Source organism: Platichthys flesus, chromosome 10, assembly GCF_949316205.1.
Source record: "Platichthys flesus chromosome 10, fPlaFle2.1, whole genome shotgun sequence".
NCBI classification, from domain to species: domain Eukaryota; kingdom Metazoa; phylum Chordata; class Actinopteri; order Pleuronectiformes; family Pleuronectidae; genus Platichthys; species Platichthys flesus.
In genome coordinates, this window is record NC_084954.1 from 3,264,506 (window position 1) to 3,285,654 (window position 21,149).

The 21,149-nt window shown below is 44.9% G+C and overlaps 3 protein-coding genes across 3 annotated transcripts; all 3 read right to left on the reverse strand.

The window, feature by feature from the left end:
- Positions 1-65: 65 nt before the first annotated feature.
- mrps26 (mitochondrial ribosomal protein S26) lies at positions 66-2,358 on the reverse strand. The gene is made up of 4 exons (XM_062397782.1): positions 1,986-2,358; positions 941-1,087; positions 716-839; positions 66-629 (listed from the first exon to the last, which is right to left on the reverse strand). The coding sequence occupies exons 1-4, from the start codon at positions 2,204-2,206 to the stop codon at positions 498-500; spliced, it is 624 nt and encodes a 207-aa protein (XP_062253766.1). The 5' UTR covers positions 2,207-2,358; the 3' UTR covers positions 66-497.
- Positions 2,359-4,783: 2,425 nt separating this feature from the next.
- On the reverse strand, positions 4,784-6,866 carry neff2 (neuronal intermediate filament family member 2). The gene is made up of 3 exons (XM_062397780.1): positions 5,737-6,866; positions 5,251-5,375; positions 4,784-4,969 (listed from the first exon to the last, which is right to left on the reverse strand). The coding sequence occupies exons 1-3, from the start codon at positions 6,736-6,738 to the stop codon at positions 4,909-4,911; spliced, it is 1,188 nt and encodes a 395-aa protein (XP_062253764.1). The 5' UTR covers positions 6,739-6,866; the 3' UTR covers positions 4,784-4,908.
- A 2,673-nt stretch (positions 6,867-9,539) lies between these two features.
- LOC133962084 (nanos homolog 1-like) lies at positions 9,540-11,232 on the reverse strand. Its single transcript, XM_062397524.1, has one exon. It carries the CDS (start codon positions 11,131-11,133, stop codon positions 10,447-10,449), a length of 687 nt encoding a protein of 228 aa, XP_062253508.1. The 5' UTR covers positions 11,134-11,232; the 3' UTR covers positions 9,540-10,446.
- Between the last annotated feature and the right edge of the window lie 9,917 nt (positions 11,233-21,149).

Genomic DNA, 21,149 nt, shown 5'->3' on the forward strand with positions numbered 1-21,149 from the left:
AGGAGAAGAGACAAGGGATTAATCTTTATCCTGTACTGATAAAAAACATTGAGTGGAAACCCCAATAGACATGAATTTACTTTATGTATACATTATATATCATGAACAGACAGTAATGATGAAACAAACATGTTCCGGTGAAGGTACACGACTCAGATAAAGGTTATAAAACAGACGTGTGGAAAGTAAAGGCAGTGAGGTTGAAGTGATCGTCTCCTTCTGTCAGAAGCTAAATTGACTTCAACCTCTACTTTTCTGATGACGTGACACCTGTCCGTCAAACATAACTACTTTAAATCACAATCTAATGCAGATACCTGCTGATGAAAGATTCTGCAATACTGAGTTAACAGGTCCAACAGCTTTCTCAGCCCGACTGTTTGATTTTTACAGTCCTCTTGTCTCGAAAAAATTCACTTCCAGGTGGAGTAGACTGAAAATTAGTCAGAGCAGGCGTCCGTCTGTCGTTTTCTTCTGAGACAGGTTGGTCTGTTGCTTCACTGCAGCACCGTCTGTTTAACAACTCGGCCTGCTTTGTCAACGGCAAAGTTGTAGTTCTTTGGATTATCCAGAGCTTCTTCGATTCGCTGATCCAAGTTCTCCAAGTTGATGAAGTTCTTTGCATCCTCCTGTAAAACAATGAAAGTGTGAGATCGCAAGGTCCCCTGAGGTTTGGACAGACAAAAAAGCAAAGCAGATCTAAAAGACGTTTTACCTGCAACTGCAGAACCTCCCTCTCCTTTGCTTTGACGAATTCTTGGTGCTCCTGTTCCTGCTTCACGGCAGCTTCGAACTTCTTCAGCTCAGCTTCCTCCTTTTCCTTCTGGATCCTCAAGACTCTGGAAGATACAGACGACGAGCTGAAGGATCCACATTGTTTTTGGAGAATAGCTCCATGAGTTTAAACTGGGTTTATATTCTTTATCATCTCATATCTCACCTGATGTTGAGCAACCGGAGGTTCTCCTGGTTGTTCCAGGCCATGAGGGCGCCATGCTCCTCCGCCTCCTGCCTCGCCCTCTCCTCCGCCCGAGAGCCCGTCTCCTCCTCGTACTTCTTTCGCAGCATCTCCTCCTTAAACTCCAGACTGACGAACACAGAGGACAATTTACCACAACACCATGTTATCTGGTGGGTTTTTACAAGAGAGTCACAATAGTGAAATAATTTGGCCTAAAGTTACTTCAAGATTCAAGATTTTAAGATTCAAGATTTTTGTATTTGTCAAATGCACAACAATAACATTAAGCAGTCGCTGGCAGTGAAATGCTTGAATCTCAGGCTCTCTTCTAACAATGCTCAAGTAATTACACACTATACAATAAAATAAGATTGAAATAGTATACTGTGTCGGAAGTACATAACATTATGACATAAAGAGATTCCTACTAACATGTAATTTTACATGAATAATTCTTGTTAGAACGTGGCTCAGTTCAATCACTACAAACACAAACCACAAGATTTACAATGAATTATCACAAAGAGATGCAAAACAATGGAGACGCAAAAACACCAAAACAGACGCAAAACACCGGAGATACGCAAAACAACAAAGAGATATAATAAAACAAGCCATATATTACTTTAAATAAATATCAATAGATTTAAATTGACGCCACAATTAAGCAAAGTAACTGCACAGAACTCAAAACACCTGCAAAGTCACCATTTTTTGGGAATAAGACAGAACACGAGCACACGTGTATTCTAAGATAACAGCAAGGACACAAAATAAAGTAAATAAGCTGAAGACGATGGAGTTGTGGTGTAGATGTTATTCTTAGGATGACATTGACCTAATAATAAAAGTTATAAAAGTAGACTCCATGTAACAGGGGCCTTCACAGACACCCAGGGTCACAGTAGAGTCCATCACAAACCAACAAGGGGGTGATTCAAACTAAAAAGGTTAAAACATGTTAAAAGCCTAATGACTGAAGTGAATTAGTTGCAGACTCCGTGTCCGCGGGTCGGTCACTCACCGCAGCGCCCTCATGATCAGCTGGTACTCGGAGAACCGCTCCTTCATCACCACCATCTCCAGCGGGTCCACCGGCGGAGGCACCTTCACGCGGCCCACTTTGGACTTGGCCACCGGGTCGTTGCGGGACTTTCGGCCGCGGACGGCCGCCACGAGCACGGCTCCCCTGGGCGCGAGGAGCCGGCTCACCTGGACGGTCCTGCCGCCGAGAACCGGGAACATGGTGACGCAGCGATGAGCGGGAGCGGGTTAGTAAATCGCGCTAATCGTCTCCGGTTGATTTGAAACGTTTTAACATTGACACAGAAATGTTAGGTACTGTGTAGAGGCGGCCATGTTGTTCACCTCTGCCCGGAGGAAGTGATCAGCGAAGGGAGGCGTTGTCTCCAGGTTACTGCCCCCTGCAGGTGAGGCGGTGTATCACAACGTGGGTTTAAAGGAATAGTTCACCCAAAACATGAAAATTCAGTCATTATGTGACGTTTTTTGAATCCACAAAACATTTTAGGAGTTTCAGGGGTAAACAGCGTTGGAGCCAAATACAGAACAATTGAAGTAAAGGGTGACCACTTCTTCAAACTCTAAAGAAAACCACAGAAAAAAACATGAAATGCCTCCATTCTGCTTCGGTGGTGTCGGCCGAGTGTCCGAAAGCAGATCCTCTGAGATCCTCCGCTGGAGCCACGTTCACGCCATAGCACGACTAGTTCCTGTAACATCACTAGTCCTGTTTTCATCCGAGATTCGCTGTTATCGTCACGTGACCCTTGGGCGAGAGCATACAGGTGTGATGCTTGTGCATGAATGTGTCTCCAGGCCGGAGGTTAACAGCCGACCTTTAGGTTTAAAACACGGTGTAAATGACCCATGTGCACAATGACAACAAGAACACCTTAAATGATCGTAGTAAGATTTTGAAAGAGACTGTTAAAACACAAAACGGCCACAAGAGAAGATCCTGCATCGATTCAAAAATGACTGCAATGAAACAACAACCACAAAATTACTCAAAATGACCTCAAACAGGCAGAAAACCATGAAAGTACTCCGGTGGATCTCAGCGACACATTAACCCTAACCCAGTTTTTTATTATAAAATGTCTTCTTTGTGTCTTGCAGTAGTGAGACATGGATTTGGCTGTAAACAGATTTGACTCGACTCCTGAAGTCCTGTTTAATCAGCTTCAGATAAACTCTGGTGTCCTGTCGCACAGAGGAAGAATTCCATGCACCTTCATTCGAGTGGGACGCCTGGTGTCAGCCCGGTGACTGATGATCCTACCTCCACATTACAGCTGCAGCCCACTCGCCAGAACCAGGGAATGATGGGAAATGGTGCAGTGCTGCTGTGGGTTGTTACTGTGACATTGAGAACTGTGGGTAAGGAGACGTTCAAGCAAGTAAAATGAGACTTACGTTTATTATTGAGGTTTACGAGGGAAAAACAAATCAGTCTAAAAAAACATCTAAATATTTACTGTTGCTATTTGTTATTATGCAGATAATTCCTATATTCCAGTGACACATCCCTCTAACTTTTCATACTGGTGATTAAATAATAAAATATACTGCTAATTTGAATGATGTGGCAAAAAGAGCCTCATAATTACACCTGGAGTTGGACTGATAGGTTTGCAGAAAATACACCTGGGCTGATTAATTAGGCTGTGAGATCATTAGTGTTAAAATTAAACTGTAACGTCCTGATCTGCTTTGGTCAAACACACTTTTTTTTTTAACTTAGCAGTGCACACACAGTTAATATTTATTCATCAAATCTAAAATGAGGCTGCAGCTGATGCCTGTGTCTTATCTCAGATTAGCACATATGCATTTCTAAATATCAGTTGTAATACAAATAATGTCTAGTGAATATCCCGAGACGTTTCAAATGACAAGTCTACAAGCAGATTGCAGGTCAGTTACGAGTTTATTCAGCTTGTTGCAAACTGTTACAGGAACATCGAGCTTAATGCTGCAGGGTTTGTTTGGTGTCACAGATGTTAAAGCACCGTCAGGTCTCAGATCAGCAGACACACAACAAGGAGCTCCCGCAGTTCTCTTTTAGTTTCGTTGCTTTGCCTTAGCTTACAGAAGAAAAACGAAAAAAGCTAATGCAGATAGGCTGAGAGACACACTGCATGATTATAAGGAGAAACCAGTAACTGTTTAGTCTTCCAAAGCATTTACACATCCGGACGACTGGGCAAGAGAAGACGGGTTAAAAGAAACTAGAAATCGAGATAACCAGATTTTAAAAACTCACCGAAGCTTGCAGTGTTTGTGTGAATGTAAATGCAGAGGAAGAATCGCAAAAAAGCAAAAATAGATTAAGTGAAAATAATTTTTTAAGGTTACTGGTTCCCTGACTATGACTTCGAACCAGTGGTGCAGGACTAAGCATGATCGACTGGTTGAGCAGGATTCTTTCATCACTTCAAACACAGTTAAAACCCAAGCATCCAGAGATAAGGGGAGTTTTCTTCCTCCTTCACAAACAATTGGTCAAGTGTTTGCACAGCGAGGGGTCAATGGGGTCAAATCGTTAACTCTGCTGCTTGGATCTTAACGTGTGTGATGGGGGGGGGGGGGACTCAGCCAGATCAACGCTGCCGTCCGACGTTACCAACGCAGCGCAGCCACTCTGCAGTTTACAGTTTGCCGTCCGTCTTGATGTGCGGTGTCAGAACGTGTGTAGAAGAAGGGGGACTTCTGGTGGGACCTCTTGTTCAGCACAAGGGCGCGTCTGTCTTGAGAAGGATGAGCTGTTGGGTTGGTGAGGAAATAACTATTTTGGGGGGGGGGGGGGGGGTGAGAGAAGGATGAACACAAGACAAATGAGCAAGGGAGGAGGGTGATGGGCAGGGCAGAGAAGAAGGGGAATGAAGAATTCAGGTTGATGCCAGGCTGGTGGCATTTAGGATTTAGTTTAGAGCGTGGTGGGAGGGGTAGGCCAGGCGAATCTCTTCCCCCTCCAGAAGTTTCCTGAAAAGGAAAAACAGATTTCACATATTTGCACCACTGAAGTTTGGGCTTTTAAAACAGAGAGCGATCACATTAAAGCGAGGGTTGGTAATCCCGGCAAGCCGATAAACCCCGCCCCTTCCCATCGGCCCTCTTGTCAAGGCCACGCCCCCAAAGCACATGCACGTGCACTGACAACTGCTAGAAGCCAACTTTTTCGTTAACTTTAATTATTGTGAAATAAATTGTGTCCCGAAACAATTTAAGATGAGAAATACTTAATCGGTCCTGTGATGTCATACCTGTACGCTGCTATTTCGATGTCGAGCGCCATCTTCACGTTGAGCAGGTCCTGATAGTCCCTCAGGTAGCGCCCCATCTCCTGCTTGGCCTCGGTGATGTCCTGCTCCAGCTCACTTATCCTCACCTGAGAATGCAAAAAGATAGAAATTCAGTGGGAAGCTACACACACGAATATAAAACTACAACTCCTCAGTAGGTTTGTTTGAATGTCTGTTTCTGTCTTTTCTCTCTCCTGTTGGTTGCCTTTCTGATTTTCTCCACTGCTGTGAAAAGAGTGCCAGTGAAGGGGGGGGGGGGTGAACCTGCCGCAGGAAGACGTTTACATGTCATCTTGAAGCAAAAGAAGCTAAATCTATTTCGAGAGTTCCTCTGTTTTCTCTCTCTGTCGTTCCTTCCACTTTCCTCTGTGCTTCTATCCGAGGCTCTGAGAGTGAGCATGAGGAGCAGAAGACTTCTCAGTCAGAACACGTCTTCCCCTCATTCACCTGGTACTTGGACACCTCGTTGGCCTGCGTCTCCTCCAGCTCCTCCATCTGTTTGTTTAAGGATTCGATGACGTTCCGGAGCGACTCTATCTCCGAGGAGCGGGTCTGAAGGAGTCTCCGGTACTCCATGGTCTCCTCCCGGATGGCGTGCACGGCCTCGTTGTTCTTGCTGGCCATCTCTGCCACGCTCGCAAACTTGCTCTTGTACCAGTCCTCGGCGGCCTGCATGTTCTTGTTCGCCAGCCGCTCGTACTGCGTCCGGATGTCTCGCAGGGCGGTGGACAGGTCAGGTCGGGACACCTCCACGTCCACGCTGATGTTAGCCATCTGCAGCTGGGCCTGCAGCGCTGCCTGCTCCTCTGCATAGACCTTCTTCAGGAACACCATCTCATCACACAGAGACACCACGGTGGCCTCGGTGTCACAGTTGGTGAGCATGGCCCTGCTCGCCTCCTCTTTGGCCGTCTGCAGGGCCTCCTCAGCATCCATACGCCGCCTCGCCTCCTCCTCAAAGCGCTCCTTCATCTGCTCATACACGTCATGCAGGTAGTCCCTCTCCGCCTCCATCTGCATCTTCTCACCGTTCTCCGAGTCTATCGTGGTCCTCAAACTCCGCACCTCCCCATCGTAGAGCCCCTGCAGACGGGACGGGTCGTTCTGACACCTCCTCAGCCCGGCCAGCTCGGCCAGCAGGGCCCGGTTCTGCTGCTCCAGGTGCCTCACCTTCTCGATGTAGGTGGCGAAGCGGTCGTTCAGGTCCCCCAGCTGCTCCCTCTCCTGGGAGCGCAGACCCAGCAGCTCTGTGTTGAGCGAGCTGGCCTGAGCCAGGTTCATCCTCTCTGACACATCTGGCTGCGAAGCGGAGCCCAGCCTCACGGTCCTCTTCCCGGACGGAGGAGCTCTGGAGGAGTAGAAGGAGGAGGACGTGGAGGACTTGGTGGTTCGGGCGCTTCTGTAGCTGTCCCAGGGGCGGCGGTAGGAGGAGTAGGAGTCGTAGCTCATGATGAATTTTTAGTTGTGGTTTTTTTAGTTTGTTTAAGAAAAGAATGTGGATGTTTTAAGTTTCGGAAGGTTTTTTTTTTTTTATGTCCCCCTTGTTCTGCACACCATCAGTGAGGGTGAGCGAGCGATTTGCACTGCACCAGCTCAGTGATGCTGCATATCCTGGGCTTATATACAGTGAGGCTGCACCCCCCCGCCCGCCTCCCTCCACCACAGGGAGACATCACTGCTGTCAGCATCCGCCGAGCCAATAGCAAAGTGCTGCAGTGAGGACAGAGGAGGTTGGTTTTCAGACTCACTCTCATCCAGCGCAGGCAGAGTCCGTGTGGTAGAGCAGGATTTCTCTTGCATCATTCAGTTACTGTGTGTTTCTGGATCCACATTTCACTCTATCTAATGCCGTCACTGCTCGGACACATCAATGAATACACCCAATTGCATCGAGTGAGAAAACCACCTGATGAAAATGAATTCTTCGCCACAGTCCTCTCAGACAGAATCAATGCATAGTGCACATGAGGAGAGTGAGGGAGGCAGAGACCTGAGCAGAGAGGCACTTAAAGGTTTAATGCTCCGAAAAACTAAAAATGAATTACTACATAGGTTGTGTGGTAATTAAATAGATTGATGTGGCCGGTCGATGCCCTTTACTTTATCTGAATGATATGAGAGATCCCACATTAACACATAGTCCAACCAGCTGACACAGAGGACTTTTGTTTTTCTTAATAAAAACAGCATATTTGAATCTGAATGCACTTCAATGTTTTTCCCTAATAGATGTTAGTTATGTTTGCTGCGTCTTACATTATGCTCTTCTTCTCTCTATCTATTAGATCTATTTTTACTCCAAACTGATGAGTCACTGATGCTCTTGAGCCGTCCTGACGCTGACAGTGTGGGGGGGAGACGCCGCTGCCGAGGAGGAGTGTGTGCTGTGTATCTGCTGACACACAGAAACCACAGAGGGTCTCTGTAAATCCACAGAGACGTCAGGTCCTCGACCAGGAGGCCGCTCAGGGAACGGCTCCTGCTCGAGGACGCACACCACGTCTGATTCCACCCAGCGTCACTGTTCAACACGATCAACTGGAAATAAAGATGGACGATGTTTCTGCTCTTCCTCTCAACATCCAAAAATGAAGCCAAAATATCCCAGATACCAACGCTGCCATTTTGTGCCGATGACATCATCTGGAGTTCAGACAGACAGACACACAGACAGCTAGTGTGTCTGAACAGACAGACAGACAGACAGACAGACAGACAGTCTGAACAGACAGACAGACAGACAGACAGACAGACAGACAGACAGACAGACAGACAGTCTGAACAGACAGACAGACAGACAGACAGACAGACAGACAGCTAGTGTGTCTGAACAGACAGACAGACAGACAGACAGACTGTCTGAACAGACAGACAGACAGACAGACCGACAGACAGTCTGAACAGACAGAAAGACAGACAGACAGACAGAGCGACAGACAGAGAGAGAGACAGACAGACATACCGACAGACAGACAGTCTGAACAGACAGATAGACAGACAGATAGACAGACAGACAGACTGAAAAGACAGACAGACAGTCTGAACAGACAGACAGACAGATAGACAGACAGACTGAAAAGACAGACAGACAGTCTGAACAGACAGACAGACAGACAGACCGACAGACAGTCTGAACAGACAGACAGACAGACAGACCGACAGACAGTCTGAACAGACAGAAAGACAGACAGACAGACAGAGCGACAGACAGAGAGAGAGACAGACAGACATACCGACAGACAGACAGTCTGAACAGACAGATAGACAGACAGATAGACAGTCTGAACAGACAGACAGACAGACAGACAGTCTGAACAGACAGACAGACAGACAGACAGACAGACAGACAGGATTTCATAAAAAGCAGAAGTGGTAAAAGTACACACAGGTAGAATTACAGACACTTGTGTAAGAAAACCACTGCTCCATCTGAAGAGGAGGGTCTGGAGTCAGTCGTTGCAGTTCTCACCAGCTGCCAATAGAGGTCAATAAAACCCATTGATTTCTTTACATTCAAAGGAAAAACTCACCCAGACACAAAAAACTCTGAGATCATGGTCTGTTTGGTCAGCATTCTTCACTTCAAGGTTTTACACTTCCATCATCACATGTACTTTTTTTATATGAAGCTCTTTTTACTTTGACTTATCTAAATTGAATTATTGCTCTAATTGCACAGCTGAGCCGACCTGTCCATCTCATCACACACCTGTCATCATACTGTCGATCCTGTGCAAACTGATGTATGACAATAAAACTTGAACTTGAGACTTAACATAAACATGTATTAAAAATCTAACTAAATTACAGACGTTCAATCGTGCAGGGACTTCGAGCTTCTGCCATTGAGAAGGAAAGCTGTGTCACATCTGCCTGGTTCAACACATCTGGATGATTTGAATATTGAGCTATATTAACAGCATATTGCACAATCCCTCCTCTGGTGCAAATTATATTTTTTATATTTTCAAATGCAAATTGCCAATTCCTCTCCTTATAGAGGAGAAGAAAATGGAAACACTGCAGTGAAGTAAATCTTTATAATACCTTATGGTAAAGGGGGTCGTGGACGGTGTTGAGCACTAGGTGGCGTGGTTGCATCGCAGGTATGTTTTTGGAGTGAAGTTAAAATGCTTTGATCAAACAGTCAAAGAGTCAACATTTAAATCTGTGGAACACTCACGCAGGCAACTTGAAGAAAAATGCAAATTACATGTTTATTCAGAAGTATTATTGTAAGTGTATTATTTACAGTGAATATATTTGCCAGTGCTACATAAGGTAAAAATAAGAACATAAAACATTTTTATTGACAGATAAAGACTTTGGAATGTCAGGCGTCTTATTGCTAAAACAGTTTTGTTTTTTTTAAACATTTACAAGAATTTCAGATGCACAGAGATAAAAACCAATCGATGCAACTTCCGTGTTGTGGAACTTGTGACATGCAGTCGAGCCTGGAGCTGGTTGAAGAGCATCACGGTGAACTGCAGGTCAGATTTACCTCCCACACTGTCGTTTACATTCAGTTCAAATCTGCGAAATACTAACAACCACACGTAGGCTAAAGAATATAAGACATCCAACTTATAAAACACACAGAAAATGACCTTTAGCTAAATACAAAAGTGGATTCCTTTGGTAGAAAACGTTTATCTTAAGAGAGAAAGATGTGCTAGAGAACTGTGTGATGCATCTCAGCCTCTTTCCACCTGCAGGCCCCAGTGAGCTGTGGGACATTCATCTCAGCTGCTGCACTTCCATGTGTTCTTTAAAACGCACAGGGCGGTTTGCATCGGAACGCAGCAGCTTCTGGCTACAGCATCAAGGTGCCATTCACAGGTCGATCTGTACTTTGGTTCATTTCTCATCACCAGGTCTTTAGAGGAAGGGGGGGGGGGGTATTGCGCACAATGCGTCCATGTGTAAACTACGCGCCCATGAAGTCACCAGATGGATGAAAACATGACAAATGAAGCTGGAACACAAACAATAAAAATCTCTTTAAATCTCTCTCCAGACTTGTCTTGTGCATTGAAATGGGGGCAAAGTTTCTGCCTCACACACACACAGACACACGCACACACGCAGACACACACACACACATACTGGTGATTTCAAACTGTGCAACTTCTAAAACTTCATCCAGCTCCTGGTTCAGAAGCTTTTCAGCCGTTTCCCCACGACCCTGCCGCCCCTCGCCACTCGCTGGCCCGGCTGCTCCTTGGACAGCGGGCAGTACTTGATGGTGTGCGCGTTGTCCCCGTTGGCGCTGCAGAGGGGGCAGGTGTACGCGCGGAGGATCGGGCACAGCACTCTGCCGTCCGCCGTCTTCAGGATGTGGGTGCCGTACACCTCCTCCGGCGCGCCGTTATTCCGACAGAAGACGCACACCTTCGGCTCCGGCTTCCCCCTCGGAGGAGTCTGCTTGCGCCGCCGCTCCATGGAGAGCAGGTCGAGGCCGGCGAAGCTTCCCCTGTAGGGGGGTGAGTCTCTGTCCCTGTCCCCGGCGAGGTGCTCGTACGGCCCGAGGAGAGAGATGCGCTCCTTCAGGTCGTAGATGGAGATCGGCGGGGAGCCCGGAGCCGCGCAGCAGCAGCAGCAGTCCGAGTGCGCGTCGCTGTCCCTGCCGTGCGCAATTACGCACGAGCAAACCGGGGAGTCGTCGTCCTCCAGACCAAGGGTGGCCTTCAGAGACTCGGTGATGGAGTTCGGGCTGAAGGCAGGACTGTTGATCTTAGTCTGGGCCACAAGTGTGGACAGGCCGAGGTAGTCGTTCCAGAAATTAAAAGTGTAATCACAGGGAGAGCGCGCGTCCAGGAAGCTGTGATCCAAGAAATCCATCCTGTCGAGAGGGTCGAACGTCCGCAGAGGAGAAGAGCTGCTCGGGACGATGTGCTCCTAAGTGGGGAGGCAACCTGGGCAGGGAGTGTGCGCTCTTCTCTCGCTGGCTCCAGTGTGAGGAGCAGGCAACATGTAGGCGCGGGTAAGTTCCCCCGGAATAAGCAGGGAGGCGTGGTTTGGTTCAAGTTGATTATCTCTCCGGCCCCACAGGAGGGTCTGCAGAGCCGATCCGGGAGCAGCTGGAGCAGCCCGGGAAACCTCCTCCTCCCGGAATGGAATGATAATGATACACTCTACTAATGCAGCAGCTTTAGAAGAACAGGAACAAGCTGCTGTGTGTGGAGGGCACACTGTAAGAAACTATTAAAAACACCTTGAAGATCACACTTCAATAAATACAGAAATAATAATGGTATGGATGGATGGATACATTTATGGGTGGATGGACCTGATTGATTTCAAATTGGGAAATTCCAGATTATGAAAAATTTAGAAAATATCAAGACTCAAAATCTCTGTTCATAATACATTAATATATATATATATACATATATATATATATATATATACACACATATATACACAATGTATTATAGCAGGTATTTGGGGGGTAATAGGTAAAAGAAGATAAAAAAAACTATAAAATTATTAAAATAGGTAGAAGATCACAAGTCTGAGAAAGAACAGTTAAAAACATTTTTGCTTACAATGATAATTTCTTTCTTTATTCTGTCCTTTTTTTCTTGGTTTGGTTTTTCAGTTTAAATCTAAAGTGTGTTTTTTGCTTCTCGATAGAAAACAACAGTTCAGTTTGCATTAAGTGTGAAAAGGTTTTAGTGTCTGGACACCGAGTGGCTGTTTGCTTCCAGATGCTGCGTTTGCCTCCAGCAGCAGTTTAAAGTGAGACTCCTGTGATGCTGTCCAAAGTTGGACGACTTTCAAAGGACAAAAAAAAAAAGAACAGTCAGCAGAGCGAAGACACTTTGGCTTTTTTGGTCCAAAACAGCGAACATCAGCAGTAAACCGTTTGGGTCCAGCAGGAGAAACCTCAGCAAACAGGTTGTGAGGTCTGTTCCCACCACCTTGACTTTGACTTCCAGTTTCTACCTCCTGAAAAACAGGTTATTACGATATTTTTACATTTTACATAGTATTTTTTATTATAGTTTGAAAAACCCAAATCTGTGACGTTCTGAGTCCTGTTCACATCTATGTAGTTTATGTTGTTTTTATTGTTCCTGTCTTCCTGTAAATTCAAGTGGCCCTAAAGTTGAAGTTCTTGTCTCCACCATTGTTCATGCTTTTTTCCCATGTGACCCTAGATGTTTGGTTTGGGGCCAACTATTGGTCCAGGGATCCGCTCAAATGACCCTGAATGACCTCATCTGGGTTATCTCTCTGATTTGAGGACATTATAAAACTGTTTTCACAGCTGAATATTAATAACAACGCTGTGTTCTCATGGTTCTTGTGCAGCTCTCCAGTTTTGTGTGCGATTCTCAAAACTATTTTTGCTACTCAGACTTTCTTTCAATCTTTGCTTTTTCATTGTGAACCCAGACATCTGCAGCAAACGTCATCCGAACATCACAATCTGAGAGCAGAGTCACGTTGTTGAACTGGTGGTAACCTCTGACAAAGGATCGCAGGAGACGCAGCTTTGATTCAGACGCGGCTCGAGGTTGGGAAACATTTGCCTATTACCCCAGATTCGGAGGAAACTTACAAAAGAGTCCTAGAGGCTCGATTTGTATATGTTCATGTCTGTCTCAGAATAAAACCAAGTGAGGATTGAAGGTTTTTTGCCACAACTCTTCAACGTGGAGTCCCACAGGGCAGATACTCACGGCCATGTATGGAGAGGAGTTTGTTTGGCAACAAAAGACTTTCTCAGTGAACATGTCGTTGATATGTGAATCTAATTTAGCTTTTGCGTGACAAATGATTTCTTACATCCTGGAAGTTTCTATTTTAGGACAAAAAGAAAAACAATCTTACAATTGACACTTAGAGCTCAGAATCTGTCTCGGATTGTTCGAAGCTACAATCGGCACAGTGACCAATAAACAAACGAGTTGTTAGTCGACCCAACACGTTGAATTTTCTGACAAGACAAAGGACCCAGCTCCGATCTACAGAAACTAGATTCACAGACATAGAAAGAAGTAAAAAGCCTTTTGTCTTTGTTTGGCTGACGGTAACACATTTTTTACACAATAACAACGAGCTTTTGGCACAAACACAGAATCAGCACGGTGCGCCTGAGCACTTAAAGCGATGCTTCCTGCACTGATGAACCTATAGTGAGCGGTTCCACATGGAGCGGCCGTGTCCTCCCTGCACCTGTTCTGCTTCCCCTGAGCCCAGGGCTTTGTGCTCACCACCAGCCTCCTCTGCTCCATTGTCTACAGCGGCCGTTTAACGTCATTAATATGCATTAAAACAGAGTGTGCCACATGTGTTCCTGTATTTGTTCCTGTGTGTGTGTGTGTGTTTGTGTATGTCAGTCAAATCCTAGAAAGACAGGCTCCCCAGAAAAAGACACTGGCTATGCTTCTATATTTTCACCTCCAGTATTAAAAGACAGTAAAAGTTGAGAGAATTGTTATCTTCTTTAAAAAACTGGAGCGAAACTCCAGTTTGCTGCCATTGTGTTGGTTTTCATTGATGAAATGAATCAATATCTGTCGACCACATATTAAACAAGTGTCTGAAAATGAGCCTGTGATTCAGCGCTACAGGGAATTTTATATAAAAATCCCCAGAATCCATGGTTTTGTCCTCTGGATTCAGGTTTGTATTCACGCCAGTGTATCACAGCTTTATGAGAAACGTGTTGGTTCCTCGGTCGTTCGTTTGCAGACAGTCTCTTTAAATTGTGAAGTGAGAGATCTGTCACAACTTGACTTTAAATCATGTTAAAATTCAAAAGAAAAGATGCCTGATGCGTCCCAAAATTTGCATGTCCCTATAAATCCTGACAACTAGAATAAATTTGCTTCTTCTAGGAAAAATAGAAAAAGTTTCCCCCGCATGTGTAGACGGCGTAAAGCTTGAAGAAAAATCATGTTAGCGAGACAGTTTCTTCCATGTGAGAATAAATTATCATCAGAATACAGCACATGGTCTGTTTTCAAGGTCACCTCCAGTTCTGCATGCACAAAGGGAATCATGAGAGAGCATTTAAAAGATGAATGGCTGCCACATCACAATAGATAAATTGCACAAGGGGCGATAGGACATGTGGCTCTGTTGCTTCAGGGCGCCTGTATGGCTCCCAATGCAAAACGTGTCCGGCAGCAACAAAGAAAGTATTGATAGTGAATATGAAACACAGTCACTTTTACATTAGAGGCGGTGGATTCAGGCTCCCGGCATTGAAATAAAGGCAGAGGCTGATTTTACACAATAAAAACAGGAGTAGACTCACCGTTAAAACTCAGAAACCAAGTCAAATAGGAAAAGAGCTTTTTAAAAACACCACAAATATGATAATTAGACAAACACCGAACACGTGAAAGAGTTTCAGTGTGGTTACAGTGACACATCAGCCTAAAGTTAATAAAGGAAACTAAGCGCAAAAGAGAAAAATGAATCAGTCAAAGACAAAGAGACAGAGTTTTAATTTAAATCTCAAAGTTAATGATTGTTTAAGATCATGAGGACGTCGGTTTCATACATGTGCAGAAGCACAGACGCCAACTGTAGCTTCACCAACACGCTAACAACATATGATGATGGTTTAATAAGAGGGAACCTGACACATTCATATTTCTCAAGCACATTTAAAGGCTTTATTTATTAGTTATATTAATAATTCAAAATCGACAAGCGCGCTCAGTTGTCTGTAACCGGCCCCTGGTCGAGGAATAGAAATTATTCAGGTTAATACATTTTGAAAGAGCAATGATCTTTGGGTGAACTCCCAACATCCAGACAGACGACTATGGTGCAACTTCATGACAAACTCCCATCCACTAACATGGAGGAGGCAGGGTTTAGGACCATTACTGCAGCCAGCCACCAGGGGGCTATGAAGAGGATTCAGGTTCACTTTAGTTACAGTCGATGAGCAAAGCATGTAAAAAAAAAAAACTGAAAAACCCGAATGGTTGAATTAACAGTTTCTTATAAATAGATTTATATCTGTATAAATTCAGACTTAGACATAAATTATAAAGATTATTAAATGTAAACGCAATTCAGGTGACGGTGGCAAAAACATGTCTTTCAGTTGATTATCCTGTTGCAAATTAGTAGGAAGGTAATTTGCAGGAGACAGAGTCACTACGTGATTTATTCCTGTAGTTGTAACACAAAGGAATAAAACCTGTGGTTGACCTTATAGGGATTCAGCTGATGTTTCATAAAGGTTCTTACAGAGACTCCATGATAAGAGAGAACTGGGCAGAAGGAGAGTTAAGAGTCTTGAGAGTCGCTCCAGCCAATAAACATTGGGCCGTTGTTTAACTGTGTTTACGTCTCAGTTCTATCCCCCCCCCACACACACACACACACACACATACACTGCGGCAGAGGGGCTGGGTCTATTTTCTCCAGCTTCATTAAATTCAGATATTCTGTTTCCAAATTCTTCACGTGTGGATTCGTCTGTCGGAGTTTGGTGATCGGAGCCAGAGGCGTCCCAGGCCGCTCCCCCATTCATCACTGTCAAGTTGAATAGAAAATTAACAAATCCCTTAATTAAAAGACCTTCCCCGACTCTCTGGTGTGTGTGTGTGTGTGTGTGTGTGTGTGTGTGTGTGTTCCACGTGCCAGCTGCACTGCTACATTGTGCAACCTGCAACAGCCTGGCACAAGAGAAACAAACACACAACACCTCCATGCAAACATACACACTCGCAGACACACACTGTTGTGTTGTCTTCTCTCGTCGTGAGGACACTTGACACAGTGCATTTCCTAGCCCCTCACTCTAAACTTCACAATTACAACTGACCCTAACTAATGGTGACCTCAATGTAGAAGTGCTCCTTAAAAATTGTTCTTTAACGTTGTGAGGAACAAGAGAAAATGTCCTCACAACGTCAAAATGTCCCAATATGATAGTTCTTAAGCAAAATTGTCCCTCGAAACTGTAGAAAGTACACACACACACACACAGACACACATATACACACACACACACACACAGAGACCCCTGCCATTCCCGCTGCTGCATTAATTTCTTCAGCTGCATAATGGGGTCGGACTGGGCAGAGGCTGGATCTCTGCTCCTCCCCAGACACAGAGCTGGGTGGGGAGTCAGTTGAGCCTTTGATCCCTGACCTCTGCCTCCTCTCCTGGGAATATGAGGCTGCATCCCCAACGGTCCGTCCATCTGCACACAAACACACACACACACACACAGAGAGACGCACACACACACACATCCTCTGCTGCCCCCGGACCCCAGCTCCTGATGTCCACCCAGCCTCCAGACACGTGTCAGTGTCACCGGCTGCAACGAGGAGCCCTAAACAAACCAAGGTCAAGCTGAAATGAAGGAGTGGCTTTCGGCCCCGTCAAGTGCTTTGTCACGACCACCAGCTCTCTGGAAGCGCCCAAAAGTCCACACACACACTCACACAGACACACAGACACACACACACAACCTCTCGTCATGGTGGAAGTGGAGGGAATGAAACGGATATGTGAGCTTGAACAGGAATATATTAAAAAGGTTTAATATTTTTCATTTTAAGCTCAGATCCACTTTTAAAATCATTTCACTGGTTGCTAATTCAAACCATGACCTGATACCATTATTTGTAACCCGTCAAAGAAATTAATTAATATATTAACATGACTTCTGAAAGATTTTAATGCCGAATATTCTCTAGTTTCAGCCTCTCAAATTTTGAGATTTAAACTCGACTTTAATCTCATCAAAAGTTACCCATCACGCAAAGAAGGGCAACATCTTAATATTGGTGGAAAAGATATGTTTTTATGTATTCGTGTTTCTAAAGCGATTTTTTAAAAGACGCGGACACTTTCTTTAAATCTTGGATTGAAGAATCACCCTTCTTGTTAGAGCTCTAGATTAAATCCCTTCCACTCTGTTAAGTGCTGGTTTAAATATGTCATTATGAATAACAGGTATTACCTCTGTTTGTTAACGGACTCAAACCCCTCGGCTGAAACCAGTTGCTGCGTCTGAACCCGTCTCCGCAGCACTGGGAGCCGACCAGGAGAAGGATATCGAGGGAAGCTGTGGGCCCACAGATCAGGAAACTTGTTAACTCGCCCAAATCTGCAGAGATTAGAGCGGGAAGTGGTCAAAGGGCTTAAAGTGTATCGGCACAATGGGGCCGAGAGGATTAAAAGTGGATTCGCTGAGCCCCTGCGATGCCCTTCATCTCTGGGGGTCTGCAGCCACTGGACCTTTGTTGGGTTAACTAACGGCACTTCCCATGAACGCAGAGAACACACCAATCCCTTTTTAATGATGCAGGGAAAATTCCATTGGGCCAGATTACCACAATGCTTCTGAGATCCGCCATTGTCCCATGACGCCACGTCCAGCTTTCAAACTGGGCAGCCAGGCGAGTGCACTGGGCGGCGTTTGAAGTCGACGTGTAGCATCGCAGCCCAGCAGCAGTAAGCTCTGTTAAAACAATACGATGTGTGTGTTTACGTGAGGGCAGGAGCAACACAATAACGCTAGCAATGCCAGAGCTCTAATTGCTCTTGTGGCTGAAATGAATGGAGTGGTATGGCTCTTTATGGTTTGTAACATAGAGCAATGAAGTGTTGAATGTTGAAGGTAAAAGTAACCATCCAACTAATGGTCAACTGTCCCCCCTGTTGTTTATTGTGGTTTATTTAGAGGGATCCCCGTTAGCTCTCCCCTAAGACAGAGCTACTTTTAGTGGGGTCCACATTTAAGACATACATACTGATATCAAACATTTAAAACATACGTTATATTATAAGTATATGTTACATTATGGATATCAAAAACTAATATACATAAAAATTTTGATCATATAATATCACATCAAAAATAAGTTCAGTGGTTGTGCAATATTACATTTGTAATGATATATACAACTCCATGGAAGCGAAAACTGCAAACCATGTAAGAGAATACTACTCATTTAAGTACAGTACCTCACCATCTAGTGTCACAACTATGCAATACCCAAGTGTTTCATTATTTGCTTTTTGAACATATATTTACGTTTTCATATTAGTAATTTCTGTTGGTAGTAGGTTCCATGACTTCATGGCTCTGTATCCCACAGAAAATTTAAGATACTTGGTATTTGTTCATGTGAGTTTAAACCTTCCTTCTATTGCTCGTCTAGTGGCATAGTTATGTGAGGCTACATTTTCATTTAGTTGCCTATACTGATCTGCTGGTGTTTTAGACTGCAAGAGGCGCCATGTTGATAAAAGAAGTGCAGCAGCTATCCTGTCTTCAACTTTTTGCCAGTGGAGACTGGCATGGACCCTGTGGTGTCCTATTGGCCCAGTGCCGTAGGTCAGGTGGGCGGCAGATTTAATAATAAGTGAAAGATTAGTGACACACGAAAACCTTGATAAAAAAGAAACCACTGCTCAAAATATTGAAAACAAATGGCAGCTACAGTTAACAATCATTCGTAAAGTTTGAAAAGCTGCTGGCTGACTTTCTCAGGCCCTGATTCAACCTGGATTTATCATGCGTCACCAGTGATCTGATCACAAGTGGACACTTCACACCTGACCCAAGAAAGCATCTCCACATTGATGGGATGGGGGGGGGGGGTGAAACCAGGCTTACAAATGTGTCCCCCGAGAACCACAGGGTCCAACAGGGTGGATCCTTCAGAGGCGTTTAAGCATCAGACCTGAACTCAAAAGACGCAGCCCCTGAACCAGGCCACAGATATACACTGTACAGAAGAATGGTCCCAAAAAGTGAAGCCAGCGCATCTCAAACGCCCTCTGGTGGCTGGCTGCTGTAAAGGTCATAAACCCCGCTTCCTCACTTTTAGCAGATGGGACAAAATCAAATCATCAAAACAGAAAACTTGTCAAAGTACATGTTAGAGATGGTTTCTGTGACTCGGTGAAGTGTTTGATGGTTACTGCACAGACTCTGAATGATGTCATCGGCCCAAAATGAAAGCATTCGACATATCCGGGATATTTTGGCTTCATTTCTGGACGATGGGAGGAAGTGGAGACACGTCGTCCATCTTTGGTTTCGCTCTACATTCTGATAGTTTCAATAAAGCTGCTGTTCACGTGGAAATCTGCTCTGTGACGTCTTCTCATCGTCAAACCTCAGCTCACCTTCTGATGTGCTGTAAATGTTCCAAACTCCTTTTCCTCAACAATCACACTCCTGCTCTCGTCTTCTGTTAATCTGCTCTCGGCTCTCGGAGGCAGATGTGACACTTCTCATATTAGCTCATGCTCGGCCGTCTCCTGTGATCTCTCAGCTGTGCAGCTGCTGTCATGTCAACAATCTCCCATCTGCAGTTCAGTTTCCTGCAACTGGATTACACAGAATCTCGACTCTGCGCGGGACAGATAAAAACACATCTGGGTTTGTGTCTTCTACGATATGTTCACCGTTAAAACACGATTCTGTTCTTGTGCAAGTTGGTTTTTTCTGTTGAGACAGAATCTGACAGATCAGGATTCACCCTCAGCTGTAGAAGTATATTGGAAGACAAAGGACAATTTTTTATTTATTTTTTTGCCATTTGATGAATTGTTGTATTTCCCCCTTTTTTCTCCTCCTCTTTGTTTTACTTTGTAGTTTTGGGATAAACTAAATATAAAGACAATTTAGTCTAATATTAGTCGGACTAAAGTCTTTATTAAAGACCACATAACCAGGTTGGCCAAATCCCTATTTGTTACAGTATGGACCAGCTCATATCATCAAAACGACCAAGACCTCAACATAGAGAGCGGTGACACTACACGGTGACACTACACAACGAAGCTACACATGTGTTTGTCCAACACATCCACACAAAGTCACACCTCAATAGAGATTCAGCCGCCGTGAGTTGACCCACGGCCCCATCTGCAGAACACACACAGACCAGTGGACCCCATGTGCACAGTGGGACAGGCCTGGCAGTGTAGTGGTCGATGCCACACAGGACCACAGATGGGTCCCTGCACCGTGGAGCTGGTGGCTGGCGCTACAACCTGGGTGACGGCCAGATGGGCCACCCTGAGTGAGGCTCAGCTTCACAGGCCCAAACAGGCCGATCTTATTACTGTGGGCCAAAAGTGGAGTCTGGTTTCACACACACACATACACACACACACACAAACACACACACACACACACCCAAACCCACACACACACATCATCAGGGGAGTCCACATTATCATGCTCAACTGTCACAGGCTGGATTCACCCTCATCTGTGTGTGTGTGTGTGTTTGTTTTCACCTGTGTGGTTTTTATTTCCGTTTAAATTGCAAAAATCTGGTTCTATGTTGGTTCCCTTGATGAGCTGTGGATCCCTATAGAGGGATATTTTATATTATATAAATAATAAATATATTACTAGATTCTCAGAGTCAGTAACCCTATTTAAATGTTTAGCAAAAATACAAATACGACAACGTCAGAACATCAACCCCCTTTTGAAGAAATCCGATCCTTATAGGCCTTAAAAAAATGATTTGCTCCAAGAGCTTCTCACAAAGAGGATTTCAAGTCTCTGGAGAACGTGCTCAGTATTCTTCCAGGATAAAGACAAGTTTAAAAAGCAGGTTTGGTGTCTTTGAATCAGAGTCTGGCAGCAGCGCTCCAGATCCTGTTGAAGTGATGTATCTTGGGTAACAGGAACACTGTTGTCCATATGGCGTCCTCTCTGCTTTCAGCTAATGGCTGAACCCTGTGTTGCAGGTCACATGTAGTTATTTTCTGTTTTCTGTGTCATCTGTTGTCGGGTCATTACAACATTCTTCCGTGGATCCCGATGTCTGTCGGTCAGTCTGTGGCTTCACCGCTTTGGTCCAGATCTGATCTCAGCAGCTATTGGCTGGATGGCA

What these genes read in the sequence shown, in the direction of transcription:
- mrps26 (XM_062397782.1), bottom strand. Translation starts at nt 2,206, where the DNA reads ATGTTCCCGGTTCTCGGCGGCAGGACCGTCCAGGTGAGCCGGCTCCTC. An exon ending in CTCCGGTTGCTCAACATCAG is followed by an intron (nt 840 to 940) that starts GTGAGATATGAG and finishes TGTATCTTCCAG; the next exon opens with AGTCTTGAGGATCCAGAAGG. An exon ending in GGGAGGTTCTGCAGTTGCAG is followed by an intron (nt 630 to 715) that starts GTAAAACGTCTT and finishes ATTGTTTTACAG; the next exon opens with GAGGATGCAAAGAACTTCAT.
- neff2 (XM_062397780.1), bottom strand. Translation starts at nt 6,738, where the DNA reads ATGAGCTACGACTCCTACTCCTCCTACCGCCGCCCCTGGGACAGCTAC. An exon ending in ACGAGGTGTCCAAGTACCAG is followed by an intron (nt 5,376 to 5,736) that starts GTGAATGAGGGG and finishes TTGCATTCTCAG; the next exon opens with GTGAGGATAAGTGAGCTGGA. An exon ending in ATCGAAATAGCAGCGTACAG is followed by an intron (nt 4,970 to 5,250) that starts GTATGACATCAC and finishes TTTCCTTTTCAG; the next exon opens with GAAACTTCTGGAGGGGGAAG.
- LOC133962084 (XM_062397524.1), bottom strand. Translation starts at nt 11,133, where the DNA reads ATGGATTTCTTGGATCACAGCTTCCTGGACGCGCGCTCTCCCTGTGAT.